The sequence below is a fragment of the Chiloscyllium plagiosum genome, chromosome 31, assembly GCF_004010195.1.
Source record: "Chiloscyllium plagiosum isolate BGI_BamShark_2017 chromosome 31, ASM401019v2, whole genome shotgun sequence".
Classification (NCBI taxonomy): Eukaryota; Metazoa; Chordata; class Chondrichthyes; order Orectolobiformes; family Hemiscylliidae; genus Chiloscyllium; species Chiloscyllium plagiosum.
Window position 1 is genome coordinate 17,590,516 of NC_057740.1, and position 19,792 is coordinate 17,610,307.

The window sequence follows — 19,792 nt, forward strand, 5'->3', positions numbered from 1 at the left end:
AAAAAGAACTGTCCGTTTCTCCCACAATTCCGTGCCCGCCCAGGATTCACTGAGGGAAGTAGTTTTTATTATTATTTGATTAATTATAATTTAATATGACTTTTAAAATAAATAAATAAAGTATCGGAAACTCCATATTAATAAAATTAAACATTTTAATTTTGCGGCTCGTCAAGTTCCAGGTGTTTGTCCTTCACAACAAACATGGCGTCAGCGACCAAGATCATTCAGAGGCTGCGGAACTGGTTAGCGGGGGTGAGTCTGTAAACTTCAATAATAATGTGTCCCAGCTGCTCGGGGAAAACATATTGCCACTATACAGTCAGCTTTAATGCTAAATGCTTGCTGCGGAAGTAATAGCTACATGTAAATTAAAATCAAATGCCTGTTGCGAGCCTCTTCACAACAATCTCTATCCTCAATCAAAAACAGCAACTGCTGGAGAAGTTTAGTAGGTCTGACAGTTATGTGTGGAGAGAAAGCACAATTAACGTTTCCAGTCCCTTCTTCTCTCAACAGTGGGGGCAGGTCCAGCACGTTGCTACAAAAGGTAAGGCCGAAGCGTTCGCAACAAATTTCAGCAAAAGTGGATGATCCATCACGGTCTCCTGCACAGGTCCCAAGCATCAATTTTGGGCAATTTGGTTCATTCCGTAAGCTATCAAGAAGCGACTAGAGGCACTGACTGTGTTTTGATAGTAGTACTGAAGACTTTTGCTCTTTACCGAAGCTATTTCAGTACAGTTACAACACTGGCATCCACTTGAAGTTGTGGAAAATGATCCAGGTGTATCCCATGCACAAAAAAGGATAAACCCAATTCTGCCAGTTACCAGATTATTGGTCTACTTTCGATCAACAGCACAATGTTGGAAGAGGCTGGGCTGTTAGCACTGGGGGGAAAAAAAACCTGTGCATTGACACAAAACAGAAATTTGTCTGAAAATCTCAGCAAGCCTGGTAGCATCTGTGGAGAGAAATCAGTTAATATTTCGGGTCGAGTGACCCTCCTTCAGATAGCTCTGAAGCAAGTTACTGAACCTGAGATGTAAACTCTGATTTCACTCCACTGGTGCTGCTAGACCTGAGATTTTTCAGTAGAGTCTTAGAAATGTGCAGCACAGAAATAGACTCTTTGGTCCAACTCATCTATGCTGATCAGATATCCCATTTACCAGCATTTGGTCCATATCCCTCTTCAATCCTTCCTATTCATATACCTATCCAGATGTTTTAAAAATGTTGTTATTGTACCAGCCTCCACCACTTCCTCTGGCAGCTCATTCAATCCATACACCACCCTCTACAAGAAAAAGTTGTCCCTGAGATCCCTTTTAAATCTTGCCTCTCTCGCCTTAAAACTATGCCCTTTTAGTTTTGGACTCCCCACCCCAGGGAAAAGGTCTTGTCTGTTTACTCTATTCATGCCCCTCATGATTTTGAAATCTCTGATGCTCCAGGGAAAACAGTCCCAGCCTATTCAGCCTCTCCCTAACAGCTCAAACCATCCAACCCTGGCAACATGCTTGTAAATCTTTTCTACACCCTCTCAAGTTTCACAACACCTTTCCTATAGCAGGGAGAGCAGATATGCACACATTATTCCAAAAGTGGCTTAACCAATATCCTGTACAGCCACAACATGACCTCTCAACTTATAGCAACTCACAGAGTCATAAAGTCATAGAGATGTACAGTATGGAAACAGACGCTTCGGTCCAATTCATCCATGCCGACTAGATATCCCAACCCAATCTAGTCCCACCTGGCAGTGCTTGGCCCATGTCCTTCTAAACCCTTCCTATTCATACACCCATCCAAATGCATTTTAAATGTTGCAATTGTACTAGCCTCCACCGCTTCCTGTGGCAGCTCATTCCATACACCTACCACCCTCTGCGTGAAAAAGTTGCCCCTTAGGTCTTTTTTTTATATCTTTCCCCTCTCACCCTAAACCTATGCCCTCTAGTTCTGGACTCCCCCACCCCAGGGAAAAGACTTTTTCTATTTATCCTATACATACCCCACATAATTTTATAAACCTCTATAAGGTTACCCCTCAGCCCTCTAGGGAAAACAGCCCCAGCCTGTTCAGCCTCTCCCTATAGCTCAAATCCTCCAACCCTGGCAACATCCCTGGAAATCTTTTCTGAACCCTTTCAAGTTTCACAACATCTTTCTGATAGGAAGGAGACCAGAATTGCATGCAATATTCCAACAGTGGTCTAACCAATGTCCTGTACAGCCGCAACATGACCTCCCAACTCCTGTACTCAGTACTCTGACCAATAAAAGAAAGCATACTAAACGCCTTCTTCACTACCCTAACTACCTGCAACTCTACTTTCAAGGAGTTATGAACCTGCACTCCAAGGTTTCTTTGTTCAGCAACACTCCCTAAGACTTTACCATTAAGTGTATAAGTCCTGCTAAGATTTGCTTTCCCAAAATGCAGTACCTCACATTTATCTGAATTAAACTCCATCTGCCACTTCTCAGCCCATTGGCCCATCTGCTCAAAATCCTGTTGTAATCTGAGGTAACCTTCTTCGTTGTCCACTACACCTCCAATTTTGGTGTCATTTGCAAACTTACTAACAATACCTCTTATGCTCGCATCTAAATCCTTTATATAAATGATGAAAAGTAGTGGACCCAGCGTCGATCCTTGCGGCACTCCACTGGTCACAGGCCTCCAGTCTGAAAAACAACCCTCTGTCTTCTACCTTTGAGCCAGTTCTGTATCCAAATGGTTAGTTCTCCCTGTATTCTATGATATCTAACCTTGCTAACCAGTCTCCCATGGGAACCTTGTCGAATGCCTTGCTGAAGTCCATGTAGATCACATCTATCGCTCTGCCCCCAACAATCCTCTTTGTTACTTCTTCAAAAATCTCAATCAAGTTTGTGAGACGATTTCCCACGCATAAAGCCATGTTGACTATCCCTAATTAGTCCTTGCCTTTCCAAATACATGTACATCCTGTCCCTCAGGATTCCCTCGAACAACTTGCCCACCACTGACCGTCGGGTTCACTGGTCTATAGTTCCCTGGCTTTTCCTTACCACCCTTCTTGAATAGTGGCGCCACATTAGCCAACCTCCAGTCTTCCGGTACCTCACTTGTGATTATCGATGATACAAATATCTCAGCAAGAGGCCCAGCAATCACTTCTCTAGCTTCCCAAAGAGTTCTAGAATACACCTGATCAGGCCCTGGGGATTTATCCACCCTTACCCTTTTCAAGACATCCAGCACTTCCTCTTCTATAATATGGACATTTTTCAAGATGTCACCATCTATTTCCCTACATTTCATATCTTCCATATCATTTTCCACAGTAAATACTGATGCAAAATACTCGTTTAGTATCTGCCCCATCTCCTGTGGCTCCACACAAAGGCCGCCTTGCTGATCTTTGAGGTGCCTTATTCTCTCTCTAGTTACCCTTTTGCCTTAACGTACTTGTAAAAACTCTTTGGATTCTCCTTAATTCTATTTGCCAAAGCTATCTCATGTCCCCTTTTTGCCCTCCTGATTTCCCTCTTAAGTATACTCCTACTTCCTTTATACTCTTCTAAGGATTCACTCAATCTATCCTGTCTATACCTGACATATGCTTCCTTCTTTTTCTTAACCAAACCCTCAATTTCTTTAGTCATCCAGCATTCCCCATACCTACCAACCTTTCCTTTCACCCTAACAGGAATATACTTTCTCTGGATTCTCGTTATCTCATATCTGAAGGCTTCCCATTTTCCAGCCGTCCCTTTACCTGTGAACATCTGCCCCCCCAATCAGCTTTTGAAAGTTCTTGCCTAATACTGTCAAAATTGGCCTTTCTCCAATTTAGAACTTCAACTTTTAGATCTGGTCTATCCCTTTCCATTACTATTTTAAATCTAATAGAATTATGGTTGCTGGCCCCAAAGTGCTCCCCCACTGACACCTCAGTCACCTGCCCTGCCTTATTTCCCAGGAGTAGGTCAAGTTTTTTGCACCTTCTCTAGTAGGTACATCCACATACTGAATCAGAAAATTTTCCTGTACACACTTAACAAACTCCTCTCCATCTAAACCCTTAACACTATGGCAGTCCCAGTCTATGTTTGGAAAGTTAAAATCCCCTACTGTAACCACCCTATTATTCTTACAGATAGCTGAGATCTCCTTCCAAGTTTGTTTCTCAATTTTCCTCTGACTATTAGGGCGTATATAATACAATCCTAATACAGTGATCATCCCTTTCTTATTTCTTAGTTCCACCCAAATAACTTCCCTGGATGTATTTCTGGGAATATCCTCCCTCAGTACAGCTGTAATGCTATCCCTTATCAAAAACGCCACTCTTCCTCCTCCCTTGCCTCCCTTTCTATCCTTCCTGTAGCATTTGTATCCTGGAACATTAAGCTGCCAGTCCTGTCCATTCCTATGCCATGTTTCTATAATTGCTATGATAATCCAGTGCCATGTTCCTAACCATGCCCTGAGTTCATCTGCCTTTGCTGTTAGGCCCCTTACATTGAAATAAATGCAGTTTAATTTATTAGTCCTACCTTGTCTCTGCCTGCCCTGACTGTTTGACTCGCTTCTGTTCTCAGATTGATCTCTTTCCTCACTGTCTCCCTGGGTCCCACCCCCCCACTTTACTAGTTTAAATCCTCCCAAGCAGCTCTAGCAAATCTCCCTACCAGTATATATTGATCTCGAACTCAGCACCGCCTTCCTAACCTGCAATCTTCTTCCTGACCTCTCCGCCCCCACTCCCACTCCGGCCTATCACCCTCACCTTGACCTCCTTCCACCTATCGCATTTCCAACGCCCCTCCCCCAAGTCTCTCCTCCCTATCTTTTATCTTAGCCTGCTGGACACACTTTCCTCATTCCTGAAGAAGGGCTCATGCCCGAAACGTCGATTCTCCTGCTCCTTGGATGCTGCCTGACCTGCTGCGCTTTTCCAGCAACACATTTTCACCCCTTCCAATTTAGGTGCAATCCATCCATCTTTTACAGGTCGCTCTACCCCAAAAGAGATTCCAATGATCCAAAAATGTGAATCCTTCTCCCATACACCAGCTCCTCAGCCATACATTCATCTGCTCTATCCTCCTATTCCTGTCCTCACTAGCTTGTAGCACCAGGAATAATTCAGATATTACTACTCTCGAGAACCTTTTTAAATTCCTGCCTAACTCTCTGTAATCTCCCTTCAGAATCTCAACCCTTTCCCTTCCTATGTCATTGGTTTCAGCGTGGACAATGATCTCTCGCTGGCCCCTCTCTCCTTTGAGAACATTCAGCCCTTTGCTCAATGCAATAATTTCCTTTCTTATTTGATTTCCAGCATCTGCAGTTCTTTTGGGTTTTTTTGATCTGAGCATTGATGTTCAGTTTGCATTTTGCCAGAGCTACTCAGCTTTTACTCTCAATTCCTTGGTCCAAGCATGGACTAAATAGCTGAACTTTAGAGGTGAGGTGAGAGAAAAGTACCTTGCATTCAAGATAGCATTCTGCCAAGAAATCAAGTAAAACTGGAGTCAGTGGGAAACAGTTGGAAAAATCCTCTGGTTGAAGTCATACCTGATGCAAAGAAAGATGTTTGTTTGTTGAAGGTTGATCATCTCAGCTCCAGGACATCACTGCAGAAGTCCCTCAGGATAGTGTCCTGGCCTTAACCATCATTGGTTGCTTCACCAATGACTGTGCAATCATCAGAAAACATCTTGACTTTTGACTTAATGATGGAGAAACAATGTTCAGCACCATTTGTGATTTCTTGGATACTACAGCAGTCCATGTGCATGTATAGCAAGACCTTATATATGTACATGCTGTAGATATATACTTTCCCTTTAAGCCAGTATTTAACATTTGAAAAGTATTGCAGATAAAGTTATCCCAGCCAATATTTATTTATAAAGTTTAACATTGGCAGATATTGGAAACTTTTTAAAAAAAGATGTTCATGCAATATGCCAATATTTATTGCCCATCCTTCATAGCCCTGGAAAAGGTAGTGGTGAACTGTTGTCTTGAATGGTTGCAGTATAGAGACACCCGCTGTGCTGCTGGAAGGGAGTTCCAAGGTTTGGCTCAGTGACAATGAAGGAACAGTGATATATTTCCAAGTCAGGATAATGGTGCTCTTCCATGCATCTGCTGCTCTTGTCCTTCTTGCTGGTGAAGTTTGCAGATTTTGTTGAATAACTCAAAAGAATCTGGTATTCTGAGCCAGTAAGAAAATGCAATGACCATTCATTGTTAGCTTATTGAGACCAGTCCCAGAGGATCAAAAGGCTGCTCTCTCATTACAAGGATACACCTGGTAGTGGTTTAACCTGAGGATTACTATGCCTCAGATGAGGGGAGACATTGAGAAGGAGATTATCTTCAATTGTAATCTCTGCGATGACAGGAATTGAACTCATACAGTTGGCATTACTCTGCATAGGAAACCAGCCATCCAGAAAACTGAGCTAAGCAATCCCCTAATTACCCCCTTCCATCACTTTGATCAAAAATAGCCTGATAAGGTGGTAATTGGCAAGTTGGATTTGTTCTGGTTTCTGTGGACAGGACACAACCTAGTAATCTTCCACGTTGCGACAATGTTCAGCTAAATAATAAGTTCATAAGTTTGTATATTTGCACATCAGCATTGCTGCTATGTTACCAGTTGTAGTTCCTTGTTCCATAATTGGTCTTTCAGGACTGTTCTGCATCATCAGCTGGACATTTTGATGTGTATGTGTAAATATGTCTGCAACTGACTCTCGTGTTTTTCTCTCCTGCAGAAGAATCTCCAAGAAAAGTTGCAGCTTCGATACACTGAAATTGCTCTCAGGTAACAGACAAAATAAACTGAGCTGGGATCATCAGAATATAGCCTTCTGTTAAATTTAATTCTTTGTACCTGATGGTCATTGTCGACATGGGACCTTTACTCTGTCTTTCTTGTGTTGGATCTAATGTCAAATTGTTTAATCTGCGTTTTTTTTTAAAGATATTCACTGTATCTCTGTGTAATGTAGAGGGATCTTTATTTTGTTTCTAACCTTGGTTGGACTTGACTTAGAAATTGGAGACTGCCAGTATTTCACAGCATCCCTTTTCCATATCCCAGGTATCAGTTATTCTTTCCTGAATCTGTTTTGGTGCCAGTTTAGCTGTCTTGAGTCTGTGATCAGAATAGGCATTTATTAGATTACTTTTGAATTATTTAAGAATAATAGGAAGGATAGAAAGGGGGCAAGAGGGGAGTGGGAGTGATATTTTTGATTAAGGATAGCATTAGGTTGCACTTGGGGAGGATATTCCTGGGAATACGTCCTGAGAAGTTATTTGGGAGGAATTTGGAACCGAGAAGTAAGAAAGACCCCCCCACCCCCAGTTGTAGCAGAAAACTGAGAAACAAATTTATAAGGACATCTCAGTTATCTGTAAGAATAATTAGAAAGGTTATGGTAGGTGATTTTAATTTTCCAAATGTATACTGGGATTGTAAAGGGCTTGGATAGAGACAAATTTCTTAAGTGTGTACAAGAAATTTTTCTGATTCAGTATGTGGAGGTACCTACTAGAGAAGGTGCAAAACTTGACCTAGTCTTGGGGAAATAAGGCAGGGCAGGTGACTGAGGTGTCAGTGGGGGAGCACTTTGGGGCCAGTGACCATAATTTACTAGTTTTCAAAGACTGATGAAAAAGGATAAACTGGATCTAAAAGTTAAAGATCTGAATTGGAGGAAGGCCAATTTTAACGGTATTAGACAAGAACTTTCAACGGTTGATTGGGGGCAGATGTTCACAGTGGCTGGAAAATGGGAGGCCTTCAAAAAGGAGAGAACGTTAAGTCCAGGGACAGCATGTTCCTGTTAGGGTGAACGGCAAAGCTGGTACGTGTAGGGAATATTTGATGACTAGAGAAATTGAGGTTTTGGTTAAGAATGAGAAGGAAGAATATGTCAGGTATAGACAGCAGAGATCGAGTGAATCCCTAGAAGAGTATAAATGCAGTAGCAATATACGTAAGAGGGAAATCAGGAGGGGGAAAGAAAGGACATGAGATAGCTTTGGCAAAAAGGGTTAAGGAGAATCCACAGGGATTCTACAAATACATTAAGGACAAAAGGGTAACTAGGGAGAGAATAGGGCCCTTTAAAGATCAACAAGGCCATCTGTGTGTGGAACCGCAGGAGATGGGGAAGATACAAAATGAGTGTTTTGCATCAATGTTTACTGTGGAGAAGATAGAGAAAATAGAGAAATAAATAGTGACATCTTGAAAAATGTCCATATTACAGAGGTGGTGGTGCTGGATGTCTTAAAAGGCATAAAGGAGAATACATCCCCAGGACCTGATCAGGAGTACTCTAGAACTTTGTGGGAAGCCGGGGAATTGATTGCTGGATCCCTGGTTTAGATATTTGTAACATGGATAACCACAGGTGAGATGCCAAAAGACGAGAGGTTGGCAGTTGTGGAGCAACTATTTAAGTAAGGTGATAAGGAAAAGTCAAGGAACTGTAGACTGAGCCTGACGTCGGTGGTGGGGCAAATTGTTGGAGGTTATCCTGAGGGTCAGGATTTACACTTATTTGGAAAGGCAAAGACTGATTAGGGATAGTCAATCTGGCTTTCAGATGGGAAATAGTGTCTCACGAACTTGATTGAGTCTTTTGAAAAAGTAACAAAGAGGATTGAAGAGGACAGAGTGGTGGACGTGATCTGTATGGACTTCAGTAAGGCATTCAACAAGGTTCCTCATGGTTACATCACAAGGAATAGAGGGAGAACTAGCTATTTGGATACAGAACTGGCTCAAAGGTAGAAGGCAGAGTGGTGATGTTGAGTTGCTTTTCAGGCTGGAGGTCAGTGACCAGTGCTGTGCCAGAAGAATCTGTCGTCCCGTTCCTGTCTCAGTTGAAGCAAAACGCTCAGAGTCACAGTATAGTTTTACCATCATCTTTATTCTGGGCCCTGGAAGGATAGAGAACAATTGCCCATGTGCACAGGGACATGAGTTCTCAGTCTTCTCTCTCAAGTAGCAGTTTCTCAATGAATTATATCTTCATTTTACAGGGAGGAGCATCCAGATAAGGCAACATACGTATTAATTGAGTGACTGTTACAATCAGCAAACATCAACAGTAAAGATTAAGCCATTTGCTGTTACACAATGAATGTTCTTAACATTGTTAGCTGACATTACATACTGAATGCTACCTCATCTTGTTAAATGGCTCTGCATGCTTTTACACCTTGTTAACCCATTACCCTTGCCTCCAGCACCCCATTGTTAACTGTAAGTTCTTATCTGATCTAAGTCATGTTCAGCGGAACCTCTTATTTCACAAAACTCAAAACTTAACTATTTCCCTACCTGTTCATAGCTGATACACATTCTCAGATCAGTGCTGGGTCCATTGCTTTTCACCTTTTATATAAATGATTTGGATGTGACCAAAGGAGGTATGGTTAGTAAGTTTGCAAATGACTCCAAAATTGGAGGTATAGTGGACAGCGAAGAAGGTTACATCCGATTACAACAGGATGGTGATTGGATGGGGCAATGGGCTGAGGAGCAGCAGATGGAGTTCAATTTAGATAAATGTGAGTTGCTGCATTTTGGAAAGGCAAATCAGGGCAGGACTTATACACTTAATGGTAAGGTCTTAGGGAGTGTTGCTGAGCAAAGAGACCTAGGAGTGCAGGTTCATAGTTTCTTGAAAGTGGAGTCACAGGTAGACAGGATGGTGAAGAAGGCATTTGGTATGCTTGCCTTTATTGGTCAGTGCATTGGGTAGAGGAGTTGGGAGGTCATGTTGTGGTTACACAAGACATTGTTTAGACAACTTTTAGAATATTATGTGTAGTTCTGGTCTCCCTGCTTTCGGAAGGATGCTGTGAAACTTAAAAGGGTTCAGGAAAGAATGACAAGAATGTTGCCAGGGTTGGAGGGTTTGAGCTTTAGAAAGAGACTGAATAGACTACAGCTCTTTTGTCTGGAGTGTTGGAGGCTGAGGGTGACCCTTATAGAGGTTTGTAAAATCACAAGGAGCATGGATAGGGTAGATAGACAAGGTCTTTTCCCTGGGGTGGAGGACTCCAAAACTAGAGGACATAGGTTTAAAGTGAGAGGGGAAAAATGTAAAAGGGACCTAAGAAGAGGCAACCTTTTTTACACAGAGGATAGTGTGTGTATGGAATGAGCTTCCAGAGGAAGTGTGTGGAGGCTGGTACAATTACAAAATTTAAAAGACATCTGGGTGAGTATATGAGTAGGAAGGGTTTAAAGGGATATGGGCCAAATGCTGGCCAATGGGACTAAATTTATTTGGGATATCTGTTCGGCGTGGCCGAGTTGGACTGAATGGTCTGTTTCTATACTGCATATCTCCACGACTCCGTGTTAAAATAATGTGTCAAGTATTTTGCCATTTCTTTTTGCTGACGCTTACAGAACAGGAATATTTAGCATTGAAAATAAGACCATCCTTGATAATAGAAATGACAGAGAAAATGAGATCAGTTCTGTGCATTTTGTTTTGATGAAACCTTACCTTCTTTTTCAAGACAGCAGTTATTGTGCTATCTTGTAACTGCTTACAGTAGCCTCATGGCTCTCCTCCTCCTGTGAAAGGATACTGGTTTTCTTGGTGTAGCTTTTAAGATATTACAGTAATTTTAAGCTGCTCCTTTTGTAAAGACAGGATTTTGGAATGCTTTGTTTCAGGACCCAACCTCCACCCAAGCTCCCAGTTGGCCCTAGCCATAAATTTTCAGATAACTACTACTGTTTACGAGATGGTCGTCGAGAGACATTTCCACCTACTGTCATTTGGTCATCGCAGAAAGCGCTAGCAGCGGGAACACAGGCGCCCAGGTTAGTGGCAGCAAATTCCTTATTCAGTTCCATAATGTTTGGAGCAACGTTAGGAGTGACAGAGTAACATGGGAACAGGAATAGACTATTTTAGAACTTAAACCTTTTCCAGTTAGTTAATCTGTACCTAAATTCATTCACACCTTTTCTTGTATTCCTGCATAGCTTGCCTCTCAAAAATCTATTTATTTCAATTCTAGTCAAGTCAATCCTGGATTTTTTTGGATAGTGGCTACTAAATTCCCTCTACCCTTTGTATTGGGGGAAAAAAACTGTCCTTGTTTAACTCCAACATTGTTCAACTCCAGTTTTAACATTATTCCCCTGAAGAACTAGCACTTATGTATTTTACCTCTTATTCATAAAATCTCAATTTAATCACAATCATCCTTCTAAATTCAGAACAGGTTAATGCCCATACTCAAATTTAACCCTACAATTTTGGTTTACTGGGAGGGTGCACTTTCCTGAGTTTTGATTTATTTTATCCTTCTGACGATCTGTGTTCAAAACTGAAGACATTACTCTGTGGTTTCTGATCATTTTTCCTCTCTTCAGCCCCTCAAATAAGTACCAGCGTTCAGTTGCCAATCTGATTACTTTTCATCCATGCGCACCAATTTTACTGATCTGTACACATAATCCTACTTAAATCTTTGCTCTTCACAGCCCCAAGACTACCTTCATTTTAGAACAATTCCTGATGAAAAGCTTATGCTTTAAACGTCAACTTTCCTGCTCTCGGATGCTGCCTGACCGGCTGTGCTATTCCAGCGCCCCACTTTGACATTTTAGAAAAAACCCAATTTATATTTCCCAAATTTGAAGTTAGCGTGCACTGTTCCCATCATAGTTTTAGCTGATCATGTTGTGTATCTGAACAACTAACATCCAGACTGCCCCCATCACTGGTACTAGTGTCTTGTAAGCCCTGTCCTAGCCATCCCCACGACCGCACTACCCATTTTTCCCAGTTCTTCGTCCACCAAAGAGTATATTTCAAGAGGGTTTTTGAGGACATTTAGAGATATTTTCGAACAGTAAATAGCCTTTCTACCTACATGTTCATTCTTGCATTGACATGCAAAGTAATTAACCCCTCTTGCTCCCCATCTTTTGGTCTTGTGATTGCAATCCAGATTTGCTAACTCAGTATTTGTACAATGGACAGACAGGAGTTAAAGCAAAGAAAGTGCCACTCACCATCCTAACTCAGCCACATGGTCTTGATTTTTACTGTATTCAGTCATTCACTAAGTTATGCTTGCCTGCTTCAATATTTGACTCTTCCTAAGTTCATCCACAATATCCTGCATATGCACAGTACTCACTGATAAATGTGTTTTCTAATATTAAAGAGCACAGCATGTTGGAAACATGAAAAATACAGTATTTGAATAAAACAATTTTTATTGTTTTTTATTACACTTTGTTACTGTTTTATGTCTCAACTACACAGAGCATGCTTTTTATTAACAGGTACCTGTGGGACCAGGGGTATGCTGGCTGATCAAATATTTGCTTGATCAGGATGTCCACGTGATCAATGTAAAAACACATACTAAGTAATAGAAATATAATGCAGGGGATATACACATCATTTATAATTTATTACATGATTTATGCTGTTCCATAATGCAATTTTACCTTAAATAAAACTTAAAAGCAGAGAACCTTCTCACTCGCACACTCAACTGACTAGACAACATGATATTGTGATAATACAGTAAACTTCAGATATTTCAGGTATATACTTTTTGCCAGTTTATCAAGAGTGTCAGTTAAAACAAAGTTTGCTGTACTTTTATCAGATTCACATACTTATGGTTAATGCATTTTATTATTCTGAAATTCAAAAACAAGTATTCCAGTTTGGAGGATTTACAGTGTACCCTTGTGCATACTGGGATATATGTGAGAAGCTTTTCTTCTCATGTCCATGTAAACTATGCAAATTAAAAAACAGTAAAGTTTTTGATTTGGAAATCAGTACTGAATTTATGTAAAGTGACACTGAGAATTAGGATGTTTCCAACCTTATTATCTGTTTCACAGCACATCTGTAGAACTGAATTAATTTCCATCAACTGAATTCCTTCAGAATACAGTAAATTGAACTTCTTTTCTTTGTTCCAGTGGCCAAGGTACTGAAGTAACTAAGGAAGTTGGGAAACCTGTTCTACCTGGGCAGCCAGTCAAGTTGAAGCTTTCCACGGATCAGCCGTATCTGTGACTGGAGGGTGATTGAGATTATCATGAACTTTAACCTTTTATGGTAGTACTGGCAATGGAAAGAAGTTTAAAGTACTGGAGCTGCAGCATTGGACAGCCAGATTGGAACCTGGAGTTTCTGTCACTTTTTGGGGTTTAATGGCTCCTAATGTAAATCAGCTTAGTAATTATCCAAGTTAATAAAGCAAATGGTGTTTTGTGCACTTTTTTTAAAAAGTATCATACTTCATCTGCATCTCGACGTCAAAAGCACATCACTTCTTTGTTACTGGACCCTTTATAACCCATTTAAGTAGCGGGGAAAGTATTTTATATTTTTAGTTTCATTTATCTGAAATGTTTTTCTTTCTGAACATTTGTAATGTTTTCAGTTTTATTACCTTTTAAAAATTAATTTACTGTTAATGCTAGCTGTTGCATTTTGGAATTTTACAGGCCAGTTGTACTCCTTGTGATTGATTTGTTCCCTTGGCCAAGGCTTGTAGTACATATGTCAAGATTGGAGTGGTGCTGGAAAAGCACAGCAGGTCAAGCAGCATCCGAGGAACAGGATGAAGGGCTCCTGCCCGAAACGTCGATTTTCCTGCTCCTCGGATGCTGCCTGACCTGCTGTGCTTTTCCAGCACCACTCTAAGCTTGACTCTGATCTCCAGCATCTGCAGTCCTCACTTTTGCTTTGTAGTGCATATGCTGTACAGAGAGATTGAAAAGAACAGTTGAATTCAGGTCTTGAGCCAGAGCAGCTGCCACAGTCTAAATGGCTCCAGGAATTGGATTTTCATATGGTACAATACTTAATAGAGATTACTGAGAGGAAGTGTAGCATCGTGATAATGTCTCAGGACTAATAATTGAATTCCAATAATAACACTAAATCAATTGAATTACACAAAAAATATCTGGAACCAACAGCTAGTCTAATGATTATCAGGTTGACTGTTGCTTTTAAAAAAGATACCCATCAGGTTTATTAATGTCCTTTGGATGAGGATGACAGATTCCCTTCTCTAATCTGGCCTGCATGTGACTCCAGACCCACAGCAATTTGGTTAATATTTGGTGAACTGACCTTTGAAATGGACTCTGTTAGCCACTCAGTTCAAGGGCAGTTAAGAATAGAAAATAAATGCTGGTCCATCCAGTGGTACCTACATCCCACAAATGAATTTTAAACAAACATTGCACCAGAATAACCACACCATACTAGCTATGACAATCCCAGGCCATGTAAACTAGTTCACTGTTTTCTGACTTAAGCTCTGGTTTAATGGACACGTTATTTGCTCACATTTTCCTTTATCTAAGAATTCAGCTGCATTTGTTTTGTAGGTGTAGAACAGACAACCTTTTTTATAAATTTACTTCAATGAAGTTAGATTGAAAAGTTGCTTGATAGTTTTAACAAACTAAATTGGAATAAAAGTAAATAAATCAACACAGCCAGGGATGAGATTGAGAAAGTGATAATTTATGAAGTGCATAATAATTTAAAAAGTTTTTTAGAATATTTTGAACAGTGTCAAGCTTTTACCTCTGAAGTTCTGGGTTACTCTTCCATTCCTTTTTAGAAAGGAACGCAGAAACATCGAAAATTGGTGCAAGAGTAGGCCATTCAACCCTTTGAGCCTGCAACGCCAATCAACACAATTATGGTTGATCATGCAATTTCAGTATCTCCCTCCTGCCCTTTCCCCATACCCCTTTATCCCTTTAATGCAAGAGCTACATCCAGCTCCCTCTTGAATATATCTAATGAATTGTCCTCAATAGCTTCCTGTGGGAGAGAATTCCACAAGTTCACAGCTCTGAGCGAAGAAATTCTTTCTCATCTTAGTCCTGAATGGTTTTTCCATTATTCTTAGACTGTGATACCCCCCAATTCTGAACTTGCCCAATATCGGGTGTATTCTTCCCACATTTAACCTGTCTAGTCCCATCAGGATTTTATATATTTGTATGAGATGCCCTCCTCATTCTTTTAAGTTCCAGCGAATACAAACCCAGTGAATCCAGTCTTTTCTCATATGTCAGTCCTGCCATCCAGGGAATCAGTCTGGTTAATCTTCGCTGGATTCAATAGCAAAAATGTCCTTCCTCAGACCAGGAGAGCAGAACTGCACGTAATTTGTCACGATTTAATGCTTTGGCAAATGCAATTATAAAACAGCATGGAAGAAGCTGTTGAGCCCATCATGTCTGCTAGCTTCTGAATGAGCAATTTACTCAGTATCTTCCCTAGTCTTTCCCTGTCAACCTGCAAATTTTCCCTTTCAAAGAATTATTCAATTTCCTTTGGACAGCCTCTATGTACTCTCTGTGTCATTTAGTTCCCCTTAAATCTTTAATATACAGTCTGCTTCTCAATTGGATTCCCTACCTGATCTCTTAATGTACATCTCTTTTGTCATCTGGATTTTTTTTTTGTCCTATCTTTCCCTTTTTTGGGAATATACCATTTGTTACCTCTCCATCTCAGTCTCTGGCGACTGACTAACCATGGACATCTACTACGAGCCCACCTACTCTCACCCTACATTTTGTAAAAATGTCACCCCTTATTCCCAGTTCCTCTGCCTCTGCTGCCTCTGTTCCCAGGACAACCAATTCCATCTTAGAAAATCCCAGATGGCCTCGTTCTTCCAAGATCGCAATTTCCCTTTCCGCGTGGTCAACAATGCCCTCCAGCGCATCTCCTCCACTTCCTGCACCTCCGCTCTTGAACCCCACCCCTCCCAACACAATAAGGAGAGAGCCACCCTCGTCATCATGTTCCACCTCAGCAATTTCCACATACATTGCATTATCCTCCGCCACTTCCGCCACCTACAAACACCACCACAAGATATATTTTTCCCTATCAGCAATCCAAAGAGATTGTTCCCTCCGTGACTCCCTCATCTGATCCATGCCACTGCCCCAGCCCACACCCAATTCCCAGCACCTTCTCCTGCCACCACAGGAAGTGCAAAACCTGCGCCCACACCATTCCCCTCACCTCCATCCAAGGCCCCAAAGGATTCACATCCAACAGAAGTTTACCTGTACATTGACCAACGTCATCTACTGTATCCGTTGTAACCAATGTGGTCTCCTGCACAGTGGGAGTTGGGACGCCTTGTGATCATTTCAGAGAACATCCCTGGGAGACCCGCACCAACCAACCCCACCCTACCGTGGCTGAACGCCTCAACTCGCCCTCTCACTCCACCAAGTACATGCAGGTCCTGGGCTGCCTCTTTCGCCAAACTCTTACCACCCAATGCCTGTAAGAACATCTCATATTCCAACATGGTGCCCTGCAACCCAACACAGGATCAATGTGGATTTCATCAGTTTCTTCATTTCCCTTCCCACAACGTTATCCCAGTCCCAAGCCTCCAACTCGGTACCACCCTCTTGACCTGTCCATCACCTTTCCCATCAATCTGCTCCATCCTCCTCTCTGACCTATCACCTTCTCCCTCACTTTCATCTACTTATTGCATTCTCAGCTACCTTCCCAGTAGCCCCACCTCCCTTCCATTCACAGTCTCAACAATATACCATGACTGTGAACTGGAAGGCCTGTTTAAATTAATTCATTGTTCACTTTCAGTTATGCCTGCTAACCTTCAGTTGCATTTTATCAGGGACAGACTTCTTATTCTGTTTGAATTATTCTTACTATATATTCCCCTTTGCCCTTTCCCATATCTAAGCTATCCTTGTAATATGATAATCGTTATTTACTAAACGGTCCCCCATTGATACTTGGCTCACCTCATTCCCAGGATCCTAGTTTAGTGCTGCCTTCTCTCTCGAATAATGGCAAAATATTGTGGATATGGGAAATCTCAAATACAAAACATGCTGGAGAAACTCAGCAGGTCTTGCAGCATCTGTGGAGAGAGAGAGAAAACGCAAGAAACATTGTTCCCTGCCTATTGACCTTCTGACTGGCACTGTGACAATGTAGCTCTCTCTTGGTACTGAGAAACAAGGAGGTATTGGAAGTTTTGGTGGGTTTTGGAAGTGAACAATACTTCAGGTCCAGATGAGTTATATCCCAGGCTGCGGTGGGAGATAAGGGAGGAATTATCAATGCTCTGACCTAAATTTTTATATAGTCTCTGGCCACTGGACAGATGCTAGAGGACTATGAATGTGGTTCCACTTTAGAAAAAGGATGGTAGTGCTAGACCAGGGAAATATTGACTGGTGAATCTAATTTCACTGGTAGGGAAACTACTGTAGAAAATAGGGAAGGTGAAAATTAATCTCCATTTAGAGAGACATGGTTTGATCAGGGATAGTCAGCATAGCTTTGTCAGAGGGAGATCGTGCCTCACAAATTTGGTGGAATTTATTTGGTGACCAAGTGTTTAATGAGGGTTTGGCAGTTGATGTATTTTATATGAATTTCAGCAAGGCCTGTGACAAGGTCCTGCATAGAAACTGATAACAAAGACAAAAACACATGGAATCCAGGGTAACTTGACAAAATGGATGCAAAATTTGCTCAGTGATGGGAGACAGAGAGTGGTGGGAGAAGGCTGTTTGTGTGACTGGAGCCTGGTATCCAATGCATACCACAGGGATCAGTGCTGAGCCTCTTATTGTTTGTGGTGTTCAGAAACAACTTTGATGAAAATGTAGGAGGGATGATAAGTAAGTTTGTGCATAACACAAAGATTGACTGGGTTGTTGACAGGAGGAAGGTTACTGAAGGATATAAATATATTGGTCAGATGGGCTGATCAATTTCAGATGGAATTTAAATCTGGTAAATGTGAGGTGATGCGCTTTGGAAGAAGAAACAAGATAAAGTTGTACTCAGTGAATGGCAAGACAGTAGGAATCTGAGGGATCTTGGGGGTGCTTGTCCACAGATCCCTGAAGGTGACAGGACAAATAATTAGGATAGTTAAATGTTGTGACATGGGGTAAATCCCTCTGCTAACTTAAGGGTGACACACAGAAAAGCTCACCTCGCACCATAAACTGTTAAGTTTCGAGGGGCAAAGAACTATCACAGATCTCACTGTTTAAAGAAAAAAAACAATTTAAATCTTTAAGTCCAAAAGCGAACATTAAAAAACAACTATTTACAGCTCTTTTCTTTTAAACCCATTTTTACCTCCCATTGTTCTGATAAATTCCCTCTTAAATTTACAACAAATCAATTTCAAAGCCAATTGTCCTTTTCAGATGTCAAACTTTCTCTATAGATTTCTCTAAGTTAGCTTTGGTCTTCCGCTGCACAAATTTCTTTTGGACAGGCACCTTTCAGAGAGCTGTTTTGCTGGCAGTCGTTGCTTGCTTGGCTGCTCTTTGCCGTTCTCCCTCTGTTCAAAATGTCCAATTTTATACCCCAAAACATGGTCTCATTTTATTGGTTTGATGTCATCCAAAACAGTAAAATTCAAATTCAATTGGAATTTGGTATCTGGGGCATATTTTAACTGATGGGCCGAATTTGAAGTCTTTTTTGTACCATGGCAACACATCTCCAGCTATTTGTTTCATCCAAATGTTACATTGTTAAATTTTTCAGCACACTCTGTGCCTCTCTGGATCTGTGCCAGCTCCCGCTCTCTCTTAAAGGTACAGTGCACACCTACACCATCATAACATAAGGCATATGAGATGCTTGCCATTATTAGTTATGGCACAGATTATCAGAGCAGGGAGGTCATGTTAACGCTGTATAGAATTTTTGTTAGGCCAAAACTGGAGTAACTGTGTGCAGTTATGGTTACCACACTAAAGGAAGGTGTAATTGTACTAGAGAGAGAGTGCAAAGGAGATTCACCAAGGATGTTGTCCAGGAAAGAACATTTCAGCCATGAAGAGAGGCTAGACAAGTTTAAGTTGTTTTCTTTGTAGCAGAGAAGGTTGAGGGAGGACCTGATAGAGGTGTATAAAATGATGAGGGGCATGGACAAAATGAATAGAAAACAGGTGTTTCTCCTTAGTTAAAGGACCAATAACAAGGGAGCATAATTTTAAAGTGAAAAGCAGGAGCTTTTAAGGAGTTTCAAGAAGTATTTTACCCAGTAGGTGGTGAGGGTCTGCAATGCAGTGCCTGGGAGGGTAGTTGAGGTGGAAACCTCATAACCCTTTAAAAAAATACTTGAATGAGCACATAAGGTGTCATAACATTCAAGGCCATGGGCCTAGTTTGTAAAAGTGAGACTGGTGTAGGTAGTAGTATATTTTTGGAGGTACAGATTTGATGGGCCAGAAGGTCTGTTCTGTAGTGTGTGATTCTATGACACTCTGACAGTGCATCTCTCCCTCCATACTAACTCTGATTTATAAGAATGACATCAGAATATAGAGGTTATGACAATCTTGTAAAATTATCAGAGTGGGGCTCTTGTCATTAGTAAAGGGAGGCTAAGGGATAGCTTCATGGAGGTCATATGAAAAATATTAAAAGTGCTTGATAGGGTAGACTTACCAAAGATGTTCCAAGTCTAACATTAGGGGCCATAAATGTCCAAAAAATTGTAATACATTCAATAAATAATTAGGAGGAACCTCTACTCAGAGAATATGTACTTTATTGCTACTCAAGGCTAAATGTATCAGTAATGTTGATGGATAAATACCTGGACAATTTCAAGAAGTATTATGGAATTTTATAATACCAAGACATCGAGACCTATATAATAGACCCCAATGTCCTTTTCCAG

At 41.1% G+C, this 19,792-nt stretch overlaps 1 protein-coding gene across 2 annotated transcripts; it reads left to right on the forward strand.

Annotated features, from left to right (window-relative positions):
- The first annotated feature begins 157 nt into the window (after positions 1-157).
- Positions 158-13,318, forward strand: ndufa7 (NADH:ubiquinone oxidoreductase subunit A7). Of its 2 annotated transcripts, none has more exons than XM_043721067.1 (4): positions 158-255; positions 6,796-6,845; positions 10,734-10,883; positions 13,020-13,318. In XM_043721067.1, the coding sequence occupies exons 1-4, from the start codon at positions 205-207 to the stop codon at positions 13,114-13,116; spliced, it is 348 nt and encodes a 115-aa protein (XP_043577002.1). In that variant the 5' UTR covers positions 158-204; the 3' UTR covers positions 13,117-13,318. The 2 variants fall into 2 exon arrangements, with proteins under 2 accessions (XP_043577002.1, XP_043577001.1); XM_043721066.1 differs by lacking the exon at positions 158-255 and adding an exon at positions 405-550.
- The last annotated feature ends 6,474 nt before the right edge of the window (positions 13,319-19,792 follow it).